Source organism: Ursus maritimus, unplaced genomic scaffold, assembly GCF_017311325.1.
Source record: "Ursus maritimus isolate PB19 unplaced genomic scaffold, ASM1731132v1 scaffold_24, whole genome shotgun sequence".
NCBI lineage: Eukaryota > Metazoa > Chordata > Mammalia > Carnivora > Ursidae > Ursus > Ursus maritimus.
The window spans coordinates 25,427,495-25,449,776 of record NW_024424897.1 but is presented as its reverse complement, the minus strand read 5'-3'; the positions used below and the strand labels follow the sequence as shown (position 1 = coordinate 25,449,776).

Genomic DNA, 22,282 nt, shown 5'->3' with positions numbered 1-22,282 from the left:
AAGGTAGACAGAGTGGCTCCACCGGGGAGGGGTTTTGTGGGTGAGGACCACTGAGAGAGGGGAGGGCAAGGGAGGCAGGAGCATTGGCCCCCGTGGGGCACAGAATCCAGGCTAGATGGGCTAGTGGACAGAGGGACAAAAGTAGGTCACGGGACTGGGGGTCCCAACGAGGACAAAGTTCTGGGACGGCAGAGGGTTTGGGGAATGTGAACTGGGAAGGCTAGGAAGGGTGGTCTAAAAACTCAACTTGAGATCTCAGAGAGGGTGCAGCTTCTGGGCTTGAATAGGTCTGGGGTGTGACTATGGGAAGAAGTTAAGTGGACCAAAGTCTGCACACCTCTCCTCCCAGCAGGGGACGCTTCCTTTCCCCGCAAAGGGCATGCTACCCCACCCCTGCTCCTTCAACCCCGCTGATCTCTGGCTGGAATTCTCACCCTAGCTGATCACCCCAGCTGAATGATTCTCCCCTGTCTGCCTTCTCTGGGGACATCACCCCAGAGCTCTTGTCTTCTCGTGCGGAGCCCTGTCTTACCTCCTCTACGACAGAATCTGCTTGAGGATAGACCCTGTCTTGCTCAACTCTGGACCTGCTGGCACGGACCTCTGGCTGACGCTCAATAAGGCCATGAATGGATGAATGAATGAATGAACGAAGAGCCCCCCACATGAAGAGCTGGCCTTGGCATGCAGGGATGATGGGTCACCAAGCACCCCTCCCCAGCTATTCTAGAATCACCCTGCCCCAGGCTCATCCCAGTACCCACCTCGGTCTCCGTCTTGGAGTACTCCTTGACTCTCTCCACAGCCACAAGGTTGGACTCCAACTCTGACATCATTCGGATCATCCAATTCAGAGTCAATGTTATCTGGCCAAAGGGACTGGGTCACGGATATGGTGATCTCCCCTCCCCCTACAACGGCCATGGGAGGAGTTCCGACTCCCTGCTGACGCTCCTAGCCTCTACACAGCAGGAGGGCCTGGGCAAGCCCATAGGTGTGCCACCTGGGGCTCTAATCACAACTGTATCTCAGGCAGTGACCTTGCAGACTTGACCCAGGGCCACCTAGCCCCCATAGCTCTCAAATTTTAATGTAGTTAAGAAAGACTTCCCAGGGAATCTTGTTAAAATGTGGCTTCTGATTCAGTAGGTCTGTGGTGGGACTTGAGATTCTGCCTTTTTTTAAAAGAGATCTTATTTGCCAGAGACAGAGAGCACAAGCAGGGGGAGTGCAGGCAGAGGGAGAAGCAGGTTCCCCGCTGAGCAGGGAGCCCGATGTGCGGCTGGATCCCAGGACCCTGTGATCACGACCTGAGCCGAAGGCAGCCGCTTCACCAACAGAGCCCCTCAGGCGCCCCCAGATTCTGCACTTTTAACGGGCTTCCAGGTGATGCTGATGCAATCAGTCCCTGGACCACACTGTCTATCAAGGGGTCTTGATAGCCATGCCGAGCCCTGAGCCCCATCCTAGCCCTGCCATATCAGAAACCACATTTTCACATGATCTTCAGTTGATTCAATAGCAGAGGAAAGTTTGAGAAGACTCATTTGTCAAGATCGTCCTTTGCTGACCAAAGCATTCAAGGCTTGAGCCCTCTGTGGCATTGAAAATGTGATCTGGGTCACAAAAATGCCCTGTGTAATTATTTAAGCCTTTGACAATACAGGCTGATATCGGGGTGACCAGCCTGCCCTCCAGCCCAGGCTTCTCTGTGTGCTTTCCCAGCAGGCCTGTGAGATGAGGTGTACTCCAGCCCTATACTTCCTGTCCCACTACCGCTGTCCGAGCTGACCTTCTAAATTCTGCACACAGGCGGGACAAGCTCTGTTCGTCCTTTGGGGCCAAGCACCAAGATCATTTCTCCAACACCAAAACCCAAGTAGAGACTCTCCTCCAGGTTCTTACCACATTTGGGTCCTTCCTCCACAAAGACCTGTTCACCCTGCATTACAATCCCCTGTTGGTGGGACTGTCTTCTCTGCGCTCGACTGTGAGCTCACAGTCCTGGCGAGCAGAACCTGTGGCTGGTCCCCATACGGGGCAGAGCAAATGCTCAGGAGATGCTTGTGACACCTGTGTGGCCTCTGCCCCAGTTGCAGCCTTGCCCTGGGGCCCAGACCCCTGTGTACCTGTAAGGCATAGGACACAGAAAGGCCCACCAGCCCCGGACTCAGGTTGTTTCTGCCAATCACAGCAAAGAGTGCAGCAAAGAGCACAACACAGTTGCCCACGAACTCCACTTGGACCCCCAGCCACCTGGAGGGACAAGACAAGGAGCAGGTGCGGCAGGTGCAGAGAGGAGGTAATTTCCTGTAGAGGGGGAAGGAGGAAGTGGGACCCAGAACTTCAAGGTGTCTCCTGCAGAGATCCTGGTGGGAACTACCGGCGGAACAGGGGTTGGAGGACGAGGCTTCTGACCTGTTGGAGGCAATGTAGGCGTAGCAGCTCTTCTGGTTGGCGTCCACTTTAGCATCACTGATGGCCTTGAAGTCCTGGCTGCGGCCGTAGGCCCGAATGACGCTGGAGCCAGTCACCGTCTCCGAAAAGTGGGAGTAAATGGGCGAGCGGCTGATGGATTCCAGCCTCTTTAGCTGCCGTGACGTAGCCACATAGAAGCGCTGGCAGAGAATGGAGAAAGAGCTTGAGGTCAGCACCGTGGGACCCCTGACTCAGACCTGCATGCCCTCTGAACCCATCTGGACCTCCTCTCAGCCATCCCCACTCCCGCATAAGACTTTGCTTCCTATCTCTACCTGATGTGGCTTCAGAAACTCATTCCACCCTTTCCCCTGGGTCAGCTCTGCTGGGTCTTCCAGGCCGCTTCCTCCATGAAGCCTTTCGTGATTCCCTCTCAGTTCCTGACCCCCCTCACGCCCTAAGGGGCCTGGATTACAGTACCCACTCTGCTTGGCCTCCTAAATCAGTGACTATGCCTGTCTCCTCTGAGATGCCCCAGCAATGGGCTTACACAGTCAGAATATCACAAAATTTTAAAAAATAAGATAATTTTGTATTCTTTTTCTTAAAGAGCCCCTCCCCACCTCACCCCCAGTTTTTTAAACTTCAGCCCCACAGAAACACAGTTCTGCCTCCAGCTTCCATCCTCTAGTCTGTGGGCCCAAAGATGGCTAGGGCCTTACAGGTTGGGTATCTGAGAGTTCCCTGTCTCTGCACAGAGCACAGCCCAGATCACCTAAGCTTCTAGCCACCTTGTGGATTACCTTCAGCGACTGACTAAACTCATGGCAGGACAGCAGCTCAGCAGCACAAATGCCTTACCGTCAGCCCTATCTGAATGTTACCAAGTCATCTGTGTTAAAAACACATACGCACATATATGTTTGGATATGTATAAAGGAAGGGAAGGATAATGTGTCTCACACTGTTAAAAATATTTTATTTAAAAATAGGCAGCAAGGGGTGCCTGATTGGCTCATTTGGTTAAGCGTCTGCCTTTGGCTCAGGTCATGATCCCAGAGGCCTGGGATCAAGCCCCACATCGGGCTCTCTGCTCGGCATGGTGTCTGCTTCTCCCTCTCCCACTGCCATTCCCCCTGCTTGTGCTCTCGGACTCTATCTCTCTGTCAAATAAATAAATAAATAAAATCTTAAAAAAAAAAATAGGCAGCAAGAAGGAGTTCCCGGGTCAGCCACAATTTACAAGGATTTCATTTTATCCTAGCAACAACCCTATAAGGTAGATTCTATGATTCTGTTTTACAGGTGAGAAAAATGAGTTTCAAAGACGTGAAGTAACTGACTACTGTCCCTAACCAAATCCAGCGGCGAACTGCAGTCTGATTAAGTCCCAACCCGGTCGACTGTTCACACGAGAGCCCCGCCCGCATCAGCACCTCGCCTACAGAGAGCCCCGCCCACACCAGCACCTCGCCTACGGAGAGCCACGCCCACACCAGCACCTCGCCTACAGAGAGCCCCGCCCACACCAGCGCCTCACCTACAGAGAGCCCCGCCCACACCAGCACCTCGCCTACAGAGAGCCCCGCCCACACCAGCAACTCGCCTACGGAGAGCCACGCCCACACAAGAACCCCGCCCACACGAGTGCCACGCCCACCCACTGGCCGCAGACCTGCATCAAGACGTAGAAGACCGCCAGGGGCAGGGTGACCACAGTGAAGAGCGGAGTGCTGGCCACGATGACCACGAGGGTGGCGAGGGAGTTGTAGAAGGAATTCAGCAGCATGAGGATAGTGGGGGCCAGCGCCTCATCGATGACGCAGACGTCTTTGGAGAAGCGGTTGAGGATACGGCCTGAGGGCGTTGTGTCGAAGAAGGACTGTGGCAAGCGCATGTTGTTGTGCAGCAGCGCCCGGTGAAGCGTGCGTGCAGCGTGGACACTGCCCACCGTCAGCGTGATGGCTGCCAGCATCACCAGGAGCCCTGTCGGAGGAGGCAGAGACGTGTTCGTGCACTGGGGCCGGGGGGAACATGCTGGGTTCAGGGCGGACAGGTGAGGGGGTAGGGAATGGCCGCGGTGGCTGGTAGGCTCAGAGACAGAGCTCCGCTAGGATGAGCTCAAGATGCCCAGAGGCAGGTGGACGGCTAGGGTGGGCGAGGGAGCCGCGGGCGATGGCCATGATGATGGAAGACTCAGAGGCAAGGGCATGGTTTGGGGGATCCAGTGGCCCAGATGTGAGGAAAATACCTTACAGCTATCTCTCCCGCTCACCTTGCAGAATTCCCAGGGCAGCATAGACACCCAGCCTCATGGAGGTGCTATTCTGTCGGCTGTCCGCCATAGCCTCATTGGTCCAGGCACTGAGCCACACGTTGGCCCCAATGGCAGCCGCAGTTTGACCAGGATATAGGACGCAGATGGCCACCGTGGTATAGAACCCCATGGCCTTGGCATAATCCCACAACACACTCAGCTTCACCTGCATGCCATGGCAGTCAAGGACAGAGGACTCTCGTGAGCCCTGGGACTATGCAGGGCCTGCCCACCCTCTCCAGCCTTCCTCGTCCATCCTACTCACAGTGCCCATCTCTGCCTCCTCTTCCTGGATCAGCTTCCCCCTCGCCTTCGCCTCCTCTGCCTGCACTCTGTTCTCTGCTGAACCCAGGCGTCTTCGGGGCACAGGCCGGCCCTGGCCCTCGCCTTCCGAGGACATGACACTCAGCTGTCTGTGGAGGCAGCTGGTCAGGCCCAGGGAGGTGATCTCCAACAAACCCACAGGACAGAGCCCCAGGGGTTCTGGCTGTAGCTGGAGGCCCAGGCTGTGAGCGGCAGGGAGATCGCCCACCCGTGCCCCACCTGGTGGGGCTTAGGGAGGGCACCGAGAGCTCTCGGGAGCTCACCTCATAAACTGCTTCTGGACCTCATACATGACCGGCTCGTTATCCGTCAGGTCTGTGTGATTGCTCAGCGTGTCTTCAATCAGCAGCACCCCCTCATTCTCTGTGTCCTCCAAGGCTGCAGCAGGGTGGGAGAAAGGAGAAGTGGTAGATTAGCTCACCCTACAAGCTGCTGGTGCTCCCCAGTCCCCACACCAGGGAAGACGCCCCACCGGACACGCAGGAGAGAACATGAGAGGTGTGAAAGGACAGCAAGAACAAGAACAAAAATAAATGACCAATTTTGTGCTGGGAAAAAATAAAAGGCAGCAAGAAAGACTTAGGTTAGACACAGAGAAAAACTTCCCATCAGGGACTATGGAGAAGGTCTCAAATACAAGGGTCAGGAGCTTGGGCTCTGGAGGCACACTGGGTGAGCTCAAATGCCACTTCCTCACTGCATGACTTTAGGCGGCCATGTAAAATGGAGATAATAATAGTACCCACTTCGTGGTGTCACTGTCATTGTGAGGATTAAAGGAAAGAATGTGTGTCAAGTGCTTAGCAAGGGGCGCAGCCCTTGTACATGTTCAACACATGACAGCCGTCTATGCAGCAGTAGGCAAGAAAACTCAGGAAAAGGTCTGTGAGCCAAAGTTCGGGGGTGAGGGGCCAGGACTGGACCACAAGGGGGTTCTTAGCGGCCCAGAGACTTCAAAACACTCCATGAGGACAGGGAATTTTCCATTTGTCCACTGCCATCTCTCAGTGCCAAGAGTAGTGCTAGGACATAGTAATTATTACTCAGTCAATCTTCGTTGATAACAAAATGACCTTTCCAAGCACTTGCATATTTACCAAATGACTTATCTGTGGAACAGTCTTGCCGCACAGACTGGGCCTGGGCCCTTATGCCCTTTGGACACATGGGAAGAGTGGGGCTCTGAGGCCTGAGCTGCCGATAAGGTCACACAGTGAGGGAAGAGGAGGGGGAGGCACTTGACGACATCCAGTTCACTTTCCCTCTTGGCGATGTCTGACTGTCACGCAGATGGTCCAAGTTCCTCAGAACCTCCCTTGTGTGACACTGGGCCCATCCAGAGACACTCAGAGACCCTCAAGACAGGGGAGATGCTGGGAGGGCGCGGGGATGTGGAGGGTCAGGGACGGCGGATACCGGTCCTGCTGTCCTCCTTCAGGCTCTCCTTGTCCTCCTCAGGAGCATAGTTGCAGAGGAAGTTGGCAAAGGAGCCATTGCGTTGCAGCAGGCCTGGGTAGGAGCCCACCTCAGACACCTGCCCATCAGCCAGCACTATGATGAAGTCCATCTGGGGCAGGAAGCTGATGCCGTGTGTCACCAGCACCCGCGTCTGGGGAGAAGACAGCAGGCTACCATTTCCACCATCCTTAGCACATACCCCTGGCATAGGCACAAGGCCGTGGAGTGAGTGTGAGGTGCCCGTATGCCAGGGAGCATGGACAAGCCCTTCAGTGACTCACCCCATGCTCACCGCTGCTGCCTCTGTGCCTCTGGGGTGGGTCCCCTCTGCCACGCAACCAATATTCCTGCTTCTCAGGCCTCCTACTCTTCCAGGTCTCCTCCAAACCCCTTGGCCTCCCACCAGTTCTCTCCTAGGGTCCTAGGTCTCCCCTTAGCCCCCCCAACCTCTTGGAGGCCTCACCTTGCCTGCCAGCACACCTTCTGGCCCAATGACTTGGTCAAAGATATGCTTGGCCACGTGAGAGTCCACAGCTGACAGTGGGTCATCCAGCAAAAAAAGATCAGCTTCACTGTAAACAGCTCGGGCCAGACTGACCCGCTGTCGCTGGCCCCCAGACAGGTTAATGCCCTGGATGGAGGAGAGAGGTGGGAGGTGTGTATTGGGTAGAAGGGAGTCAGACAGGCACAAGGGGACAAGGGCCCTGTCACCGTCATTCAACAAAGCAGACCTCGAAATTCTTATTTGATATGCCTGGTCTCGTCCCTGTGAAGCTCTGAGGCCACAGAGGAAGAGGTGGTGGCTCTCAAGAGTCCCCCCCGGGGCAGGTGAGGACATCCTGCTCCCTTTGCTCCACTACCCTGCCCAGCTGGTTTCCCTGCCTGCTGCCTTTATATTCTGAAAGGCTGGAAATCCCCAGGGGATCCTTAATAGTCCTTTTAATGTCCCATCGCCCATCCAGTTTGCAGATGACTTTCATAACACTGATCCCATTTGATCCTCATGTCAGTCCTTTCAGGGAGGTATCATCAGCCCCACTTTCTAGGTGAAGAAATTAGAGCCCAAGATGTTAATGACTTTGTCCAAGGTCCTGAACTATTCAGGGCAGAAGCAAGAATGGAAAATCCTCAACAATCCCAAAATTCGACTCTGAGATTGTTCAGGACCCAGAGCAGAGGTAAGATCTCTCCTTAAACCCATGATGGGGAAACTGAGGCACCTAACAGTGGGGCTGGGCTCAGAAAGCAGACCCCAAAGATATAGCCTGCTTTCCTACCTCCTGCTTTCCTACCTCCAGCTTTCCTTATTCCCTCTGGAACAGGGCCCAGCTTTTTCAGGTACCCTGAGCAACTGAGCCTGGGGTGGGGTGGGGTGGGGTAGCAAGTGTGGGATGGGAGCTGGAGCTACTGGGGAGAAGCAGAGGGTGGACTGAGGCTCGTGAGCGTGCCTGCATTCAACTTGAGTTCCTACTATGTGCCGGGCACTAAATTGTGCTCAAATTGAGACACATTGTACAAAATAGCTGGGCTGTACTCTTCAAAAATGTCAAGGTCCTGGGGCGCCTGGGTGGCACAGCGGTTAAGCGTCTGCCTCCGGCTCAGGGCGTGATCCCGAAGTTACGGGATCGAGCCCCACGTCAGGCTCCTCCGCTATGAGCCTGCTTCTTCCTCTCCCACTCCCCCTGCTTGTGTTCCCTCTCTCGCTGGCTGTCTCTGTCTGTGTCGAATAAATAAATAAAATCTTTAAAAAAAAAATGTCAAGGTCCTGAAAGACAAAGCCTGAGGAATTACCCAGATTGACAGAGAATAAAGAAATGTGACAAGTAACTGCAACTCATGATCCTAGATTGGATCCTCGCCCAGGAAAGAAAATCGCGAAAAAAGACATTTACTGGAACAAACGATGACATGTGAATACAAACAGTGAATTAAATAATAATATTGTACCGATGTTAAATTTCCTGATTTTGATAATTTGACTAAAGTTTTGTTAGAGAATGCCTGTTTTGAAGGAATATGCACCAAAGTCATTAGTATTAAAAAAAAAAAAACCCAAAGAGCTAAAACTATAAAACTCTTAGAAGAAAACACAGGGGAAAAGTTTTCATTGGATTTGGCAATGATTTTTTGGATATGACATTAAATGGACAGGCAACAAAAGTAAAAAAGATATACTGGATCATGCCAGAATTGAAAGCTTTTTTTTTTTTTTTAAGATTTTATTTTTAAGTAATCTCTACACCCAATATGGGGCTTAAACTCACAACCCCAAGATCAAGAGTCACATGCTCTTCCAACTGAGCCAGCCAGGTGCCCCAAATTTGCAAGCTTTTGTGTATCAAAGGACACCAGCAACAGAGTGAAAAGGCAACTTTCAGAATAGGAGAAAATATTTGCAACTCGTATATTTGATAGGGGGCTAATATCCAGCATATATAAGGAACTCCTACAAGTCAACAACAAAAAAACAAACAACTGGATTAAAAATGAGCAAAGGACTTGGATAGACATTTCTCCAAAGAAAATACACAAATGGCCAATAAACCCAAGAAAAGATGCTCGGCATCGTTCCTCATTAGGGAAATGCAAACCAAACCTTCAATGAAATATCACCTCACACTCATTAGAATGGTTGCTCTCAAAATCCAAAACCCCCTCTCCCAAGGAAAGAATCGTGCTGGCAAGGATGTGGAGATGGTGGAAGCCTTGTGCGCTGTCCGTGGGAATTTAAAATGGTGCAGCCAATGGAAAACAGCATGGCATTTCCTCAAAAAATTTTAAAAAATGGAATTACCATGGGATTTAGCAATTCCATTCTGGTATATGCTCAAAAGAAGTGAAAGTAGAGTCTCCAAGAGATATTTGCACACCCGTGTTCATAGCAGTATTTTGTCCACAATAGCTAATATGGTGGAAGCGACCCAAGTGTCCACTGACAGGTGAAGGGGTAAACACAATGTGATCTACACACATAATAAAATATTATCCAACCTTAAAAAGGAAAGCAATTCTGACACAGGCTAGAACACGGAGGAACCTTGAAGATAGGATACTACGTGCAATAAGCCTGTCACAAAATAACCCAGACACTATCTGATCCCATTTATATGAAGGACCTGAAGTAGGCCAACCCCCTAGGGCCAGGAAAGAGAACGGCAGTTGCCAGGGGCTAGGGGGAGCGGGGGGAATGGGGAGTTGCTTAATGGGTACAGGGTTTCAGTTTTGTAAGATAAAGAGTTCTGGAGATTGGTTACACAACCTGGGAATATACTTAACACTACTGACCTGTACAATTACAGATGGTTAAGATGGTACACTTTACAGAGTGTGTAAGTTTGGCAACAATTAAAAATAAATTAATTTAAAAACAAAAGCTTTCACTGATGCCCCATGGTTTTTAGGGCAAAGGTCAAAACCTTAACCAAGATCTTGAAGGCTCTGCCTTGCCCTGTACCCACCTCTTCCTAACCTCCAGTTACATCAAATTGCACCAGAATGCCGGTCCACTCACCGTTCCTTGGCTCACACCGTCAAAGACTTTCCATCACTGTTGGTAAAAGCCTGCAAGGCCCTACATGACCTGGCCTCCCTGACTCCTCACTGGCCTCGTTGACTCCTCCTCACCCCTGCTCCCTCCTCTTTGGCCACACTGGCTTCCTTGCTTGTCCTGACTGCCTCAACACATTCCTGCCTCAGGGCCTTTGCACTTACTGCTCTCTCTGCTCCAAATGTCCCCAGATATGGACCACTTCCTCACTTTGTCTAGGTATCCCATTCTCAGTGAGGCTTTCCCAAGGCACCTTAATAATACGGCTCTGCATATATTCCTATGCTTTCCCGTTTCATTCTCTCCCCTTAACATTTACCTAATCTACTATATATGTCACATATTTATCTTGTTTATTATCTCTTTCCCCCACTAGAATGTAAGCGATATGAAGGCAGAGAGTTTAGTCTGGTGTATTCGCTGCTGTATAAGACTTTCTGGCATATGGTAGAGATGTAACAAAATCTGATAATGAGTGAATGACTGATGAGCTCTTCCTCCTCAGGAGTTAAGATTCAGCTCAAAAGTGATGCCTTTCCTTAGGCAGCTCCACCTTCACCGCCCTCCTTGACCCCTTGCACAAGCTTCCAGCCTGGCCGCCAGGACATTCTACAACCCCTACCTGTTCCTAAGTCAGCCTCTCCCATCAGAGATCCATCTCCCCAGTGCTGAGCACAGAGCTGAGAGATTCACATGAATGTGGGAAGGAAGAGAGGAAGGGAGGAAGGAAGGGAGGGAGGGAGGGGTGCATATATAGACCTGAGCTGGGCCGAGGTGGGCAGCTGTATGGGCTGACCCCTTAGAGGATGGGAGGGGGCCATGTACCTTCTCTCCAATCTCTGTCTTGTCCCCGCCAGGCAGCATCTCCAGGTCAGCTAGCAAGGCACAGGTTTCCAGAGCCCGTTGGTACCTCTTGGGGTCCAGGGCTCGGCCGAACAGGATGTTTTCCTGAAGCGTGCAGTTCTGGATCCAGGCCTGCTGGGGCACGTAGGCCACGGAGCCCTGGCCAGAGGAGAAGTTACCTCGGAGTCCACTCAGGCCCTAGCCGGGCAGCCCTTGCCAGGAGTTCTACCCTCTCTCACCTTCACACACACCGTGCCTTCCAGTTTCTCCATCTCTCCCAGCAGGGCAGACACCAGGGAGGACTTCCCACAGCCCACGGGCCCCACCACGGCCACCAGTGCCCCTTTTGGCACTTGGATGTCTAGGCTGAGGGCAAGGAGGCCGGGAGCCCAGTCAGAGGGAGGGATCAGGGTTTTGGTCCCCCAACCTTCCACCTAGAGACCCAAGCCCTCCTCCCTTTCAGACACTACCCTGAGAAGCGGAGGCTCTCCCCGCTTTCCAAGGCAAAATGGGGGCTCAGGGTGTGTGTGTTGGGGGGGAACTGGGTTCTGCTACTGATCTGAACTTTGGCCCATTTCAGGCCACTGAGAAGGGACAGAAGTTGGTACCTGTGCAGGGTAGGGGGCAGGTCCTGGGCCCAGGTGAAGGTGCCATTGTGTATGGTGACAGCATAGCCTGGGAGGACCAAGGTGTACAGGGTCAGGGTCAGGGGGTGCAGGGCAAGGTGGGGCGGATCCCTGGGGGGAGGGGCCAAAGGGAGAAGGCAGGAAGCTTGGGGTGGAGGAGGGATGGGGAGTCCTGGGGCGGGGGCAGGGAGCCCTAGGAAAGGAAGCAAAGTGGGGCAGGCCTGGGGGAGGGATGAAGTAGACTGCAGGGAGAGCCGGAAGAGGGAGAAGGTGGCGCTGGTGGGAAAAGAGGAAGAAGAAAAGTCAGTCACCAGAGGCAAGTCAGAAGCTTAGAACAGAAGATTTTCTGGAGCAGGGGCGGGGGCAAGGGCAGCCCAGGTAGAGGGTGTCTGGACCTGGGGTGATGGTCTTTCTTTCCACACACTGGGGGTCAAGTTCATCTTGGCTCAGGAAATGCTGGATCCTTTTCAGAGACACACTGGTCTGCAGGAGAGTGAGTCAGTCCTGGAAGCTACACTCCTCCTCCCCCCACCCCTCCCTACAGCCTCCCCCACCCCTCCCTGACTTCCTGGGAGAGGCAGGATGTCCTAAGGGCCCAGATGGGGTGCTGGGGCCCCTCCCATGACTGAGTCTTCTCTGGTTCCCACTGCCAAAGTTAGGGTTTAGGTTGGTAAGAGGAGGTTGTCTTCAGAGCTCAGGTTTCTGGGGACCTCACCTGTCTCCCTCTGACTCCAAATGACCCCTGATGCTAATGGTGCCAAATATCCACGCCCTGAATTCCAGGAACCCTCCTTGATTACGCCCTGACCCTAACGACCTGCCTGAACTCCCGCAGAGCGCCCAGCCCCACCCAGGCTTACCTGGATCAGGCTGCTGATTAATTGGGGCAGCATGTTGAGGGGAATCTTTAAAATATTGAACAGGGACACGGACACAAAGGCCTTCTCAGCATCCAGCACATTGTTTGGGTCCACAGACACATACACCCCAAGGGTGGTCAGGGTCACCTGGAAGGGCGTGGAGGGTGGGTGTCAGAATGGAGTCTGTTGGGCCCAGAGGGCTGGGCTGGCCAGGGGGGAGGCGGGAGACCAGCCCCAAGGGGGACAGCCTCACCAGGAAGGGGGTGCAGACCCAGGTGAAGGTGGAGATGGCTTGGAGGTACGCAGACTTGCGCAGCAGCCGGAGCTCGTCCTCGCGGATGCCCTCTACCTTCTCCGAGAAGCTGGGCTCCCAGGTATACAGCTTCAGCACCTTGATGCCAGCTAGGATCTCACTCATCAGCTTGATGCGCGAGTCCTTGAACTTCATTTGCTCTACCTGCGGAAAGAGGGGCAGTGGGGTGCCCTGCTCCCCTTCCCAGACCTTTCTCGACAGGGGCTCCCACCTCCCGTGCACCCACAATGCACTGCAGCCATTCAGCCGGCTCCCAGGCCTCCTTCCTCCTCCTGCAGGGCCGGGGCTGCCCCTCAGCCCCGGGTGCCCCACCCGGCCTCCCCTTCTCCTCCGTGTGCAAAGGGAGAGGGACAAAGGGAGAGGGAGAGAGAGAGAGAGACTCTCCAGCACACTCCTTGCTAAGCGAGCAAGGAGCCCGATGACGCGAGACTCCATCCCACCACCCCGAGATCATGACCTGAGCTGAAATCAATCAAGAGTCAGACGCTTAACCAAGTGAGCCACCCAGGCGCCCCAGTATGCATATTCTGAAGGGAAACAACAGGATTCTGTGAGAGAGTAATGGGGTGGGGACTGGGAAATCAGAGTTTATGCTGAGGAAGATAGAGGAAGCTTGAGCAAGCAAGGAAGGAATGAGGTGCATTCCAGGGAACAGTGCATGGGGTGGCCCAGAGGGACGCATAGCCTGGCACTTTGGGGAAAAGAAAGAAGGTCAGAGGGGCTGCCGCTTGGCCATACCCCAGGGGGTGAGGGCTGGCAGGAGAGCAGGGGCCTGGGGGGTGGTCATAGGGAGTTTGTCATTTATTCTACATGCAGGGGGAAGCTACTGAAGACTCCAATAAATATTTGCAAATAGAGGACTGGACAACTGGCTATTCACACCGGGCACAGTGTGGGAGAAGGCTCTCATTAGACCGGAAGACACAGGTTTGAGGCCCTGCTGGGCCTGATTCTGGACTGCCCTCGCCTCTCTGGGCTTTGGTTGCTCCGATGTGAAGCGAGAATGTTGCTAAAACCCTCTCGGGGATCTTGTGAGGATAGAGTGAGCTAACGTCTGTGGAAGTGGCTTATAGCCATCCTTACTCAGTGAGCAAGGCAAGGGAGGAGCTCGAGGTTAGTGAATGGCCTCCCCCCTGGGCAGGCGGCCAGGTGATCCAGGCAGGAGCAGCGAACCCATGGTAGCCCTTACCTGTAAAGCACGCATCTTCATGGCCACAGCTCCATTGAGTGGGATCAGCAAGACCATGAGAGCCACCCCCGCCAAGATGGAGGGACCCAGGTTCTGTGGAGACACGGGTGGACTGAGAGGACAGATAACTAAAGTATGTGCACAGAACCCCACAGACAGATGGAAGCCTATTGATCAGAAACACGGAGTCGGGCAGGAAGCAAAAGATGGTAGTCTTTTGCTAAAGGGATAGCGAAAAGCAGACCTACAGAAAAAGCCCAAATGCTGAGAACATGGACAGAAGCGGCCAGCCATCAGATAATGACAACAGACAGGGACAAACAGGCAAACATGGAAGGCTGGCCAGACACACGGGAAGGCAAATACAGACCGACCGACAGTGACAGCCAGACTCGCCCCCACCCTGCCTCCAAGTCCCTTTCTCTCCTTCCCTGGGATCTGGGAGAAGGCTAAGCGCAGAGGCTGGGAACGCTCAGCTGCAGACACCAGCATCCTCGCAGTCCTGTCCCCGACCCAAATATGTAGGGAAGCTCTTGTGTCCATCATGCAGCCCTCTGCTGACCCAGATTTGCCCTCTCTTGTCCTTTCTTGGCGGGGTCAAAGTCAGAGGAAGGGGGCAGAGGCCTGAGCTCAGGAGTCACCTGCCAGAGGAAGTAGATGGCCAGGATAATCTGCAGGGGTGCGGACCACATCAGGTTGAGGAAGGGAGCGAGGTCCATGAAGCGCTGGGCGTCCACAGACATGAGGTTGACAATTTCTCCCACAGAGGACTCCCGTTTGGCTGAATTGGTGATAACCAGGGCCTGCGGGTGGACAGCAGGGTAAGGGGCAGGGCCCGTGAGCCTCTCCAGCACTCCCCAAGCTGGCCTCTGGAGCCGCCCGCTGCCCTGTTCCAGCTGACCTTCCGATAGATGACACCTGTGATCGCCATACGAAGTTTCAACGCCGACACAAAGATTAAGTGGTAATACTGGTGTAAGATCAGAGTCTGCATCATGGAGCATGAGAACATCAGCCCGGCCACCAGGAAGCCCCACCAGGCGGGGGCCATGGGGTTGGAGATAAACCTGATTAGGATGCTGCAGGGAGGGAAGTGAGGCATGAGGGCGGGGAGGCTCCGCCAGGCTGCTCCCTCTACCGCCGCTCTCCCCTTCCGCCCTCAGCCTCCACTCTGGGCTGCCTTCGAAACCTCCCAGGTCGGGGCTGCTGGCCCCCCACGCCCCCACCCAGACCACCCCCACAGCCAGACTCAGCCCAGTGCTGCCTCAAGACCACGACCCACCAACTTTCCTCCCTTCTGCCCTCCCCTCTTCCCTACCTGCCATGGCCCCGCTGCCTGCCCCTTCCATTGCTCTCACTGCCAGCCTAACTGCCTGCCTTTCTTGCCTCTTGAACCACATGGCAGGAAGAAATGTCACATGTTCACAGATTAGACTTTCCTGCATCTTCTCCTTGGAGGCTGAGCCTACCACATGACCCCACAGACTCTCCCCCCTCAAATCCAAATTCTACCCTCTCCAACATCAGCGGTCCCCAGGGCTACTCAGTGACCTTCCCCAGGGCCCTAAGCCACCTCTTGTCCCCCAGCTCCCTTCACCTCTGTTCTCTTACCTTCTCACTGCCCGCACTCCCCACTCCGCTTGGTAGCTACCCACTTATGTCTTGGCACTTAACCACCCAGCGAGAACTCCCTTCCAACCACAGCCTTCCCTCCAAGCATTTGCTCTCTTTCTCCTCTGCCTCAGGAGAGCAGGTGTCCCTCTGGCTTTCCAAGCCCGGTCCTGCCCTGCTGAGCCCTGACCACCATCCACTTGGTCAGGAACACGCTCCATCACTGCTCCCCTTTCTCCCGATCATTGATAGAGCCACCTCTGCTGGCGGCTCTGTACCTTCACCTATTGGCTTGACCAAGTCTCTTCCGTGTTGGAACAAACCTCCCCTCGACCCCGTGGAGCTGCCCCCATAGCCAGGCCCCTCCTCCCGCTGTGTGTTGACTGCGTCTCCCGAAAAGATGTTCAAGGGCTAACCTCTGGCACCTGTGAATGTGACCTTATTCGAAGACAGGGTCTTTGCAGATGTAATCAAGTTAAAATGAGGTCATACTGGAGTAGGGTGAGCTCTAATCCAGTGACTGGTGTCTTTATGAGAGAAGAAAGGGATTTGCACACAGAGACACAGATGGGAGTGTGCACACGTGCGCACACTCACGCGCAAGCACACACACACGCACAGGGGAGAATGCTGGAGGCAGAGATTGGAGTGATGGGTCTACAAGCCTAGGAACGCCAGAGATTGCCGGCAACCACCAGGAACTAGGAGGCCTGCCACAGATTCTCACTCAGAACCTCTAGAAGGAGCCAACCCGCCAACAACTTCATTTCAGACTTCTGGCCTCCAGAACTGGGAGAGAACGAATTTCTGTGGTTTTAAGCCGCGCAGTTTGTGGTGATTAGTTACAGCAGCCGCAGAAATTGAATGCATTTTCTTTACAGGAAGTTTCTAGATCTCCATGGCCCTGCTCTCCAAGGCAGACCCCCCGCTCTAGGCCCTTGCCCTCTGTCTCAGCCTCCATTCTTGGTGCTCATGAGCAAACTCTATGTTGCCTTCCTGCTGCACCGGAAGCCATGCCTTGTTCCAGAAGCATTTTCTGTTCTCTGCTCCATGATCCGTTCTCTCCACGACTCTGGCCCCTCCAAGCCAGTCTTCTGCTCACCCCTTATCTGGGACTCTGTCTGGGGCCCCTACATGAGCCCTCTGGGAGAGCCCGGCCACAGATACAGGACCCTGGGTTTCTACCCAATGGCTCTGAAAACATGGTCTCCAGCTAGCTGGGAATGTCCCCCTGGGGGCCTCCCCACACCTCGGGCCCAACGTCGCCAAGACTCAACTCACCACCTTGCCCGGTGCCCAGCTCCTTCCTTCCACTGCATGCATCGTCTCCGTGAAAGAGATTCGTCCCCCTCCAGTTATCCAGGTCAGCACCCAGGTGGCCCCTGACGCCTCCCTCATCCCCAGCAGTGCCTGAGTCTAGTCTCATTCCTGGCCTGGACTCACCTCTGACCTGATCAGCCCCCTTCCATCCATCCATCCACCCCCCACACGACTGGCTGAGATCCTTCTGAAATGCAAACCAGATGCCCCTCCCTGGCTTCAAATCTTTCAAGGATTTCCTTAGCTCTCCCTCTTTCCCCGTCCCTCTGGTCACCGTTTGCTCCAGAATTCAGAAATACCTGGAGTTCTTGAGTCATGCCGGTTGAGGCCTTGGTCATTTCGCATGGGCTGCACTCTCCCCCTTCCTCACCTAGTCAACTAGCACCTGCCGGCTCTTCCAAACTCAATGACCTCCCCTGCTGGCAGGGACATCCCTGCTCCTGCTCCTTCCCAGGCTGGCTTCCCTGCCCCTCCCGTGGATTTCCAGACACGTGATTGCAGCTCTGCCTGCACTCCCTTCTGATGGGTTTACACGCTGGTTTCTCCCACAAGACTTTAAGACCCTGTCTTATTTAGCTCTGTATCCCTCGTGCCTGGCCCGTTCCGGTACACTGGGAGCTCAATAAGGATTTTTGAATGAGAATGCAGACACGCATGAATGGAGGAACAAGGTGTTGGGGGGCTCAGCTGCTAGGCGGCTGTCCTTCTTACCCCCTCTTTTGAGAGCTCTTCCCAGTCCGAGCCACCCATGCGACAGATGACAGAGCCTATCAACGGGAAGGAGCACCACAGCTGGAGTTCAGGGCCCTGGACTCCATCCTGACCAGCTGTGTGCCCTGGGGCCAGCTTGCCTCTCTGAGCTTCTTCTTCCTCCCGTGTTTGTTGGCTTTGAGTTTCCCTGCTTCCTCTCTTGTAAAATGGGAAGAGGGCCACCTCTCCGTAGGATCGTAGGATCGTTGGGGGGGTGGTTTAAAGACAGGTTTTTAAATGTGAATCAGGAAACTGAGGTGCAGGGACATCGTCACTTGCCAAAGGTCACACAGCGAGGGGGGATAGGCCCCTCGGTCCTGGTCTAGGATTCATTTCACTGCATGTTGTCCCTCGGGGCTCAGTCCTCAGGGACAGCCAGCAGCCCCCACTAGCCCAGGGAGGGTGGCAGCCAAAGTGCACGTGGTCAGACCTGAGCAGCTGTGGGTTGACGAAGGACAGCAGGTCCTGGATCACCTTGAGGCCTATGCTGATGAGGAGGGTAGAAGAGAAGGTGGCCAGCAGGGCCCGCAGGAAGGAGGGCTGCCGGGGCCTGGCCCGGCCCCTCAGCAGCACCTCATCTTCCTCGGACGCTCTCGTCCCAGATGCCGCCGCAGCCTCGTCTCTGGTTCAGGGAGGAAGGAGCCGTGGGTAGAAACGGGCACGTATGTCCCCAGGAGCCAAGCACCAGCCGGGGCTGGCGAGGAGCAGGGGGAGGGGGGACCTGCTTTCTTGGCTCTCAGGACTGGGAGAGCGATGGACACCATGACCTTCCAGGTGCGAATTCCCCCAAGTGACTCTATCTTCAGGTGCTTGGGGACCTGTCATGGGCTGTCCTCACTGCTACCCCAAGGGCTCTAACTCCAGCGATTCCCAGTCCTCTCGTGGCCTCCGCAGGGCAGGGTGGCGCCGGAGAGGCTGGTGACAGGGAAGGGAGACATGGGCGGGGAAGGAGAGTGACCTAGTCACTGGGGAGCCAAGCAGGGAGGGGGAAACAGGGAGAGGAAGAGAGGGGGTGCAGCATACAGACTGCGGGTCCGTCTGTCTTCTCCGAGGATCCAAGCCAGGGAAGCCAAGACACTGAGGACGGAGCCCAAGTCCCCGGCTCCTCCACCAGCCAGTGGCCAGTTAGGGGCTCTGGGTTGAGCAAGCCCTGAAGTCCCAGGCCCCTGGTTATGGGCCGGAGGGAAGGGGGTTCAGTCCTGGGGTCAGACATGGGGAGGGAAGGAAGACTCCGAGCTCCAGTTCTGGGGTGGGGCAGTTGGCCAGTTGGCCAGACGGGTTCCTTGTCCTTGTGCAAAGCTGCCAGTGGGAAGACCCTTCAGCCAGAGGGACACCTCCTCCAGCCCCTGCCTCCAAACAGGAGGACGCAGGATGGAGAGCAGAGGCTGGCCTCAACCTTCTCCCCCCGGCCCCCTCCCCTTCTGAGGGAAGTTCCTGGAAACCACTTTTCAGGCTGGGCAGAGTAACACAGCTGTGGGCCAGACCCTGGGTGTGATGCCAGCTTGGCCACCAGCCACTAGGGGACCTTGAGGGCACTGTCCAACCTTCCTTCTTCCGCGTCCCCATCTCTGGAGACAACAGAGCCTCCCCCGCAGGCTGCTAGAGACTGAGTTCATCTACATGTTTAGGGCCATGCCTGGGACAGACTAAGGGTCACAGAAGTGTCAGCCAGTCTCTGGAGTCAGTAGAGCTGACGGCCTGAGTGTCCCACCTCAGCAGCCCCCTGCCCTCTTCTCCCCACCCCCACCCCTGCAATCACTTCAGGCTAGCAGCCTCCCCTGCAGGAAACTTGGGGGGTGGGTAGTGGGGCGCGGGAGATATGGGGGACCCCCGGGAGGGCCTCACCGCTTGGCCTGCTCCTGAAGCTTCTTCCACTCCTCCAGCAGCCCCTGCACCAACTTCTGCGAACAGTCGTCCTCCTTCAGGGACCAGAGGTCCTGCTCCTCCAGGGGGCGCCGGTAGCCAAGGATGGCCATCCTGGGGCAGGCAGCAGCCCCACACAGGGGCAGAGCTTAGCAGCCTAGAGCTGGGGACCAGGGTCTCCAGAGCCCCAGGGTCTCCAGAGGAGGGTCTCCCTAAGGTGCTGTGGCCAAGGGCGGTGTGTCCTTTATTCCCCCAGGGAACAGGCTGGAGGTCACTGCTTCCCATGTCAAGTTCGTACCTCAGCCCTTTCTCCCCCTCCTCCCCAGATGCCCCGTTGACCCTTGGGGCCTGGTGATGAAATTCACACTGACTGGGGAGCCGGGAGAGGACAAGGCCGGGTGGATGGAGTCCCAGAACCAGGTGCCTCCTCCGTGCATCACCGACACAGTTATTCTCCTCAAGCCACTCGGTGGGGCGGCCAAGGAGATGACAAGCTGCAAGCTTATCCCAGACTGAAGAGCCGGGAACTAATTACAGCTCCCATCTAGCCCCCTGGGCCTGTGCCTGTGATGTGACAGATGCCGGGCTGGCCTGCAGCTGGGACCACAGCTGGGCCAGCCCGGCCTCTGCACTCAGCCCCCAGCCCAAACAGACAGGTTTCCCTGTCCACCCCTGCCCGCAGGGCCCTCTGGGGTCAGGGTTTGGGGTAGGGGAAAAAAGCCAGGCTCAACTTCTGGCCTACTCCCCTTCCTCCCTACCTCACTTTTCCTCCTCCCTCTGGCCCAGGCAGGAGGAAGAGCCAACTCACTTTGTGAACCACCAGAAAGACAGGCGGGAGAGGAAGCCGGCACTGAGTTCCGGGCAGGGATTCTAGAAGATGAGAGGGTAGGACAGGAAGAAGCCTCTCAAAGCAGAGCAGAGGGAGCGGGAGCCCTTGTTCCTTCCTGCCCCAAGCCCCAGTTGCGCAGATGACATGGGGATGGAAGGAACTAGAAGGGAAAGGGGCTGCTGGTAAGGGCTGGGCTGAGGCGTGGGCTGTGGAACCCCCACTACCATCCAGCTTCCATGGAAAACTCACGGGGTTGACATTCTTTGGGGAGAAAAATGGCGGCTTCTCCCTGAAGCAGGATAGGATGAGTGCAAAGAGCAGCAGGGCGAAGGAGACATAGAAGGTGGTGAAGCGGAAGGGGTCTGCGATCTTGCCCTGTGAGGAGAGGGGGAGGGCCATCAGAGGCTCGGGGAATTCTGGGCCCACAGTCCTGCCCCGAGGGGTCCTCTGGGGCGTCCGGCGCCTCTGGGGTAGGAGGCAGCATCCAGGTGGCACCTGGGTCTCCCACCCAGAGGGTTCTGAGAGATGGGGAAAGGTCACAGGGGGCCACTGTTCCGTGAGGACTTGCCAAGCACCCCACCTCCATCACCTTGTCCAACCCTCCCTACAAGGTAGGAAATCTAATGATACCCCATTTGCAGTCGAGGAAATCAGCCTCCAAAAGCCTAAGCAACTCACCTAGGATCACACAGACAGTAAGAGGAGTGTTCCAAACATAAGAACTAGGAAGATCGGTAGGAGAAGAAAGGGATAAAGAAAGGGGGGGGGTGATCAGAAGGGGGAATGAAGCATGAGAGACTATGGACTCTGAGAAACAAACTGAGGGCTTCAGAGGGGAGGGGAGTGGGGGAAGGGGATAGGCTGGTGACGGGTAATAAGGTGGGCACGTATTGCATGGTGCACTGGGTGTTATATGCAACTAATGAATCATCGAACCTTGCATCAGAAACCAGGGATGTACTGTATGGTGACTAACATAATGTAATAAAAAAAACATTAAAAAAAAAAAAAAAAGAGGAGCGTTCCGAGCCTGCCCTTTGATGGCCTCCCCTTGACATGGAGAAACACCCACCCCATCACCACAGCGAAGGTCAAGACGAAGCCCAGACGACTGAGGGGAAGGGAAGAAAGGGGGAGAGCGGGATAATGGGACTTCCAGGTAGAACGGAACTATTCATGCATGTCTGCACCCACGTGTTCATGACCCAGACGCTGGCAGATACCCCGTCAGACACCGCATTTGGTGGTGGTCGTCGTGGCTGCAGAACAGTCCCTTGCACTCCCGTGAGCATTCTACAAGAGCTGTGTCGGGCCCCAGTCCCCCGTGTTACACGGGCCCTCACCCCAGGCCCCCAGCCTGCTTCCCCAAAAAGATGCAGCAAATAGGGGACAACACAGAAAGGACTGGACAGAAGGGGAGGTCCTGGGAGCAGGGGAGGGGCAGCCGGGGACCCAGCAGTGACCTCGAGCCCTGAGGCCATCCCCCAGACAGGGTTGCCCCCGGCAGGTTCCCCTCCTTCCCTTTACCTTTGCCATGGCCGAAAGGATCTTGGAGCGGAAGGGGACAATGGCACAGACCACACACAGAAACCAGAAGATGATGAGGACCCCTGAGGACTGTACCCCCCGCAGCCGGTCATACTGGATTAGCAGGGTGGCCAGCAGCTGTGTAGGGAGGGCAAGGAAGGCTGGGCCAGAGCACCCACACCTGGACCAGCCTCTGTCCTCCCCACCCCACGTAGCCAGATGTTTTGCGATCACCCCATCCTCTTCCCACTGCTATGGTGTCTAGCCCTTTCCCGAGAGCCCACTGTTCCCCCATCACAGTCCCACAACCCGCTGGAGACCCTCCCGCATCTGCTTCCTGGGCCCCACACTGACCATGGTGATCCCCACCACCAAGGGGGTGATAAAGAAGATTGGGGCAGGGGCCCAGCCATGGACCAGGCCGTGGAAGGAGTAGAAGAGGTCAGCCCAGGAGACGCACCACAGCAGGACGCCCACGGCCTACAAA

General features: G+C 55.4%; 1 protein-coding gene across 1 annotated transcript in view; it reads right to left on the bottom strand.

Annotated features, from left to right (window-relative positions):
- The window catches only part of ABCC3 (ATP binding cassette subfamily C member 3), a 45,781-nt gene that overhangs the window by 9,426 nt on the left and 14,073 nt on the right, over positions 1 to 22,282 (bottom strand). The window contains exons 5-26 of the mRNA XM_040640835.1: positions 20,518 to 20,643; positions 20,248 to 20,309; positions 19,422 to 19,553; positions 18,007 to 18,198; positions 14,797 to 14,974; positions 14,537 to 14,698; positions 13,896 to 13,988; positions 12,647 to 12,850; positions 12,394 to 12,540; positions 11,929 to 12,016; positions 11,516 to 11,582; positions 11,147 to 11,273; positions 10,890 to 11,066; positions 6,981 to 7,148; positions 6,476 to 6,668; positions 5,323 to 5,437; positions 5,001 to 5,148; positions 4,694 to 4,901; positions 4,094 to 4,404; positions 2,419 to 2,618; positions 2,130 to 2,256; positions 765 to 866 (exon numbers count right to left, since the gene is read on the bottom strand). Coding sequence (XP_040496769.1) covers positions 765 to 866; positions 2,130 to 2,256; positions 2,419 to 2,618; positions 4,094 to 4,404; positions 4,694 to 4,901; positions 5,001 to 5,148; positions 5,323 to 5,437; positions 6,476 to 6,668; positions 6,981 to 7,148; positions 10,890 to 11,066; positions 11,147 to 11,273; positions 11,516 to 11,582; positions 11,929 to 12,016; positions 12,394 to 12,540; positions 12,647 to 12,850; positions 13,896 to 13,988; positions 14,537 to 14,698; positions 14,797 to 14,974; positions 18,007 to 18,198; positions 19,422 to 19,553; positions 20,248 to 20,309; positions 20,518 to 20,643 — 3,327 coding nt within the window. The remainder of the gene's footprint in view (positions 1 to 764; positions 867 to 2,129; positions 2,257 to 2,418; positions 2,619 to 4,093; positions 4,405 to 4,693; positions 4,902 to 5,000; positions 5,149 to 5,322; positions 5,438 to 6,475; positions 6,669 to 6,980; positions 7,149 to 10,889; positions 11,067 to 11,146; positions 11,274 to 11,515; positions 11,583 to 11,928; positions 12,017 to 12,393; positions 12,541 to 12,646; positions 12,851 to 13,895; positions 13,989 to 14,536; positions 14,699 to 14,796; positions 14,975 to 18,006; positions 18,199 to 19,421; positions 19,554 to 20,247; positions 20,310 to 20,517; positions 20,644 to 22,282) is intronic.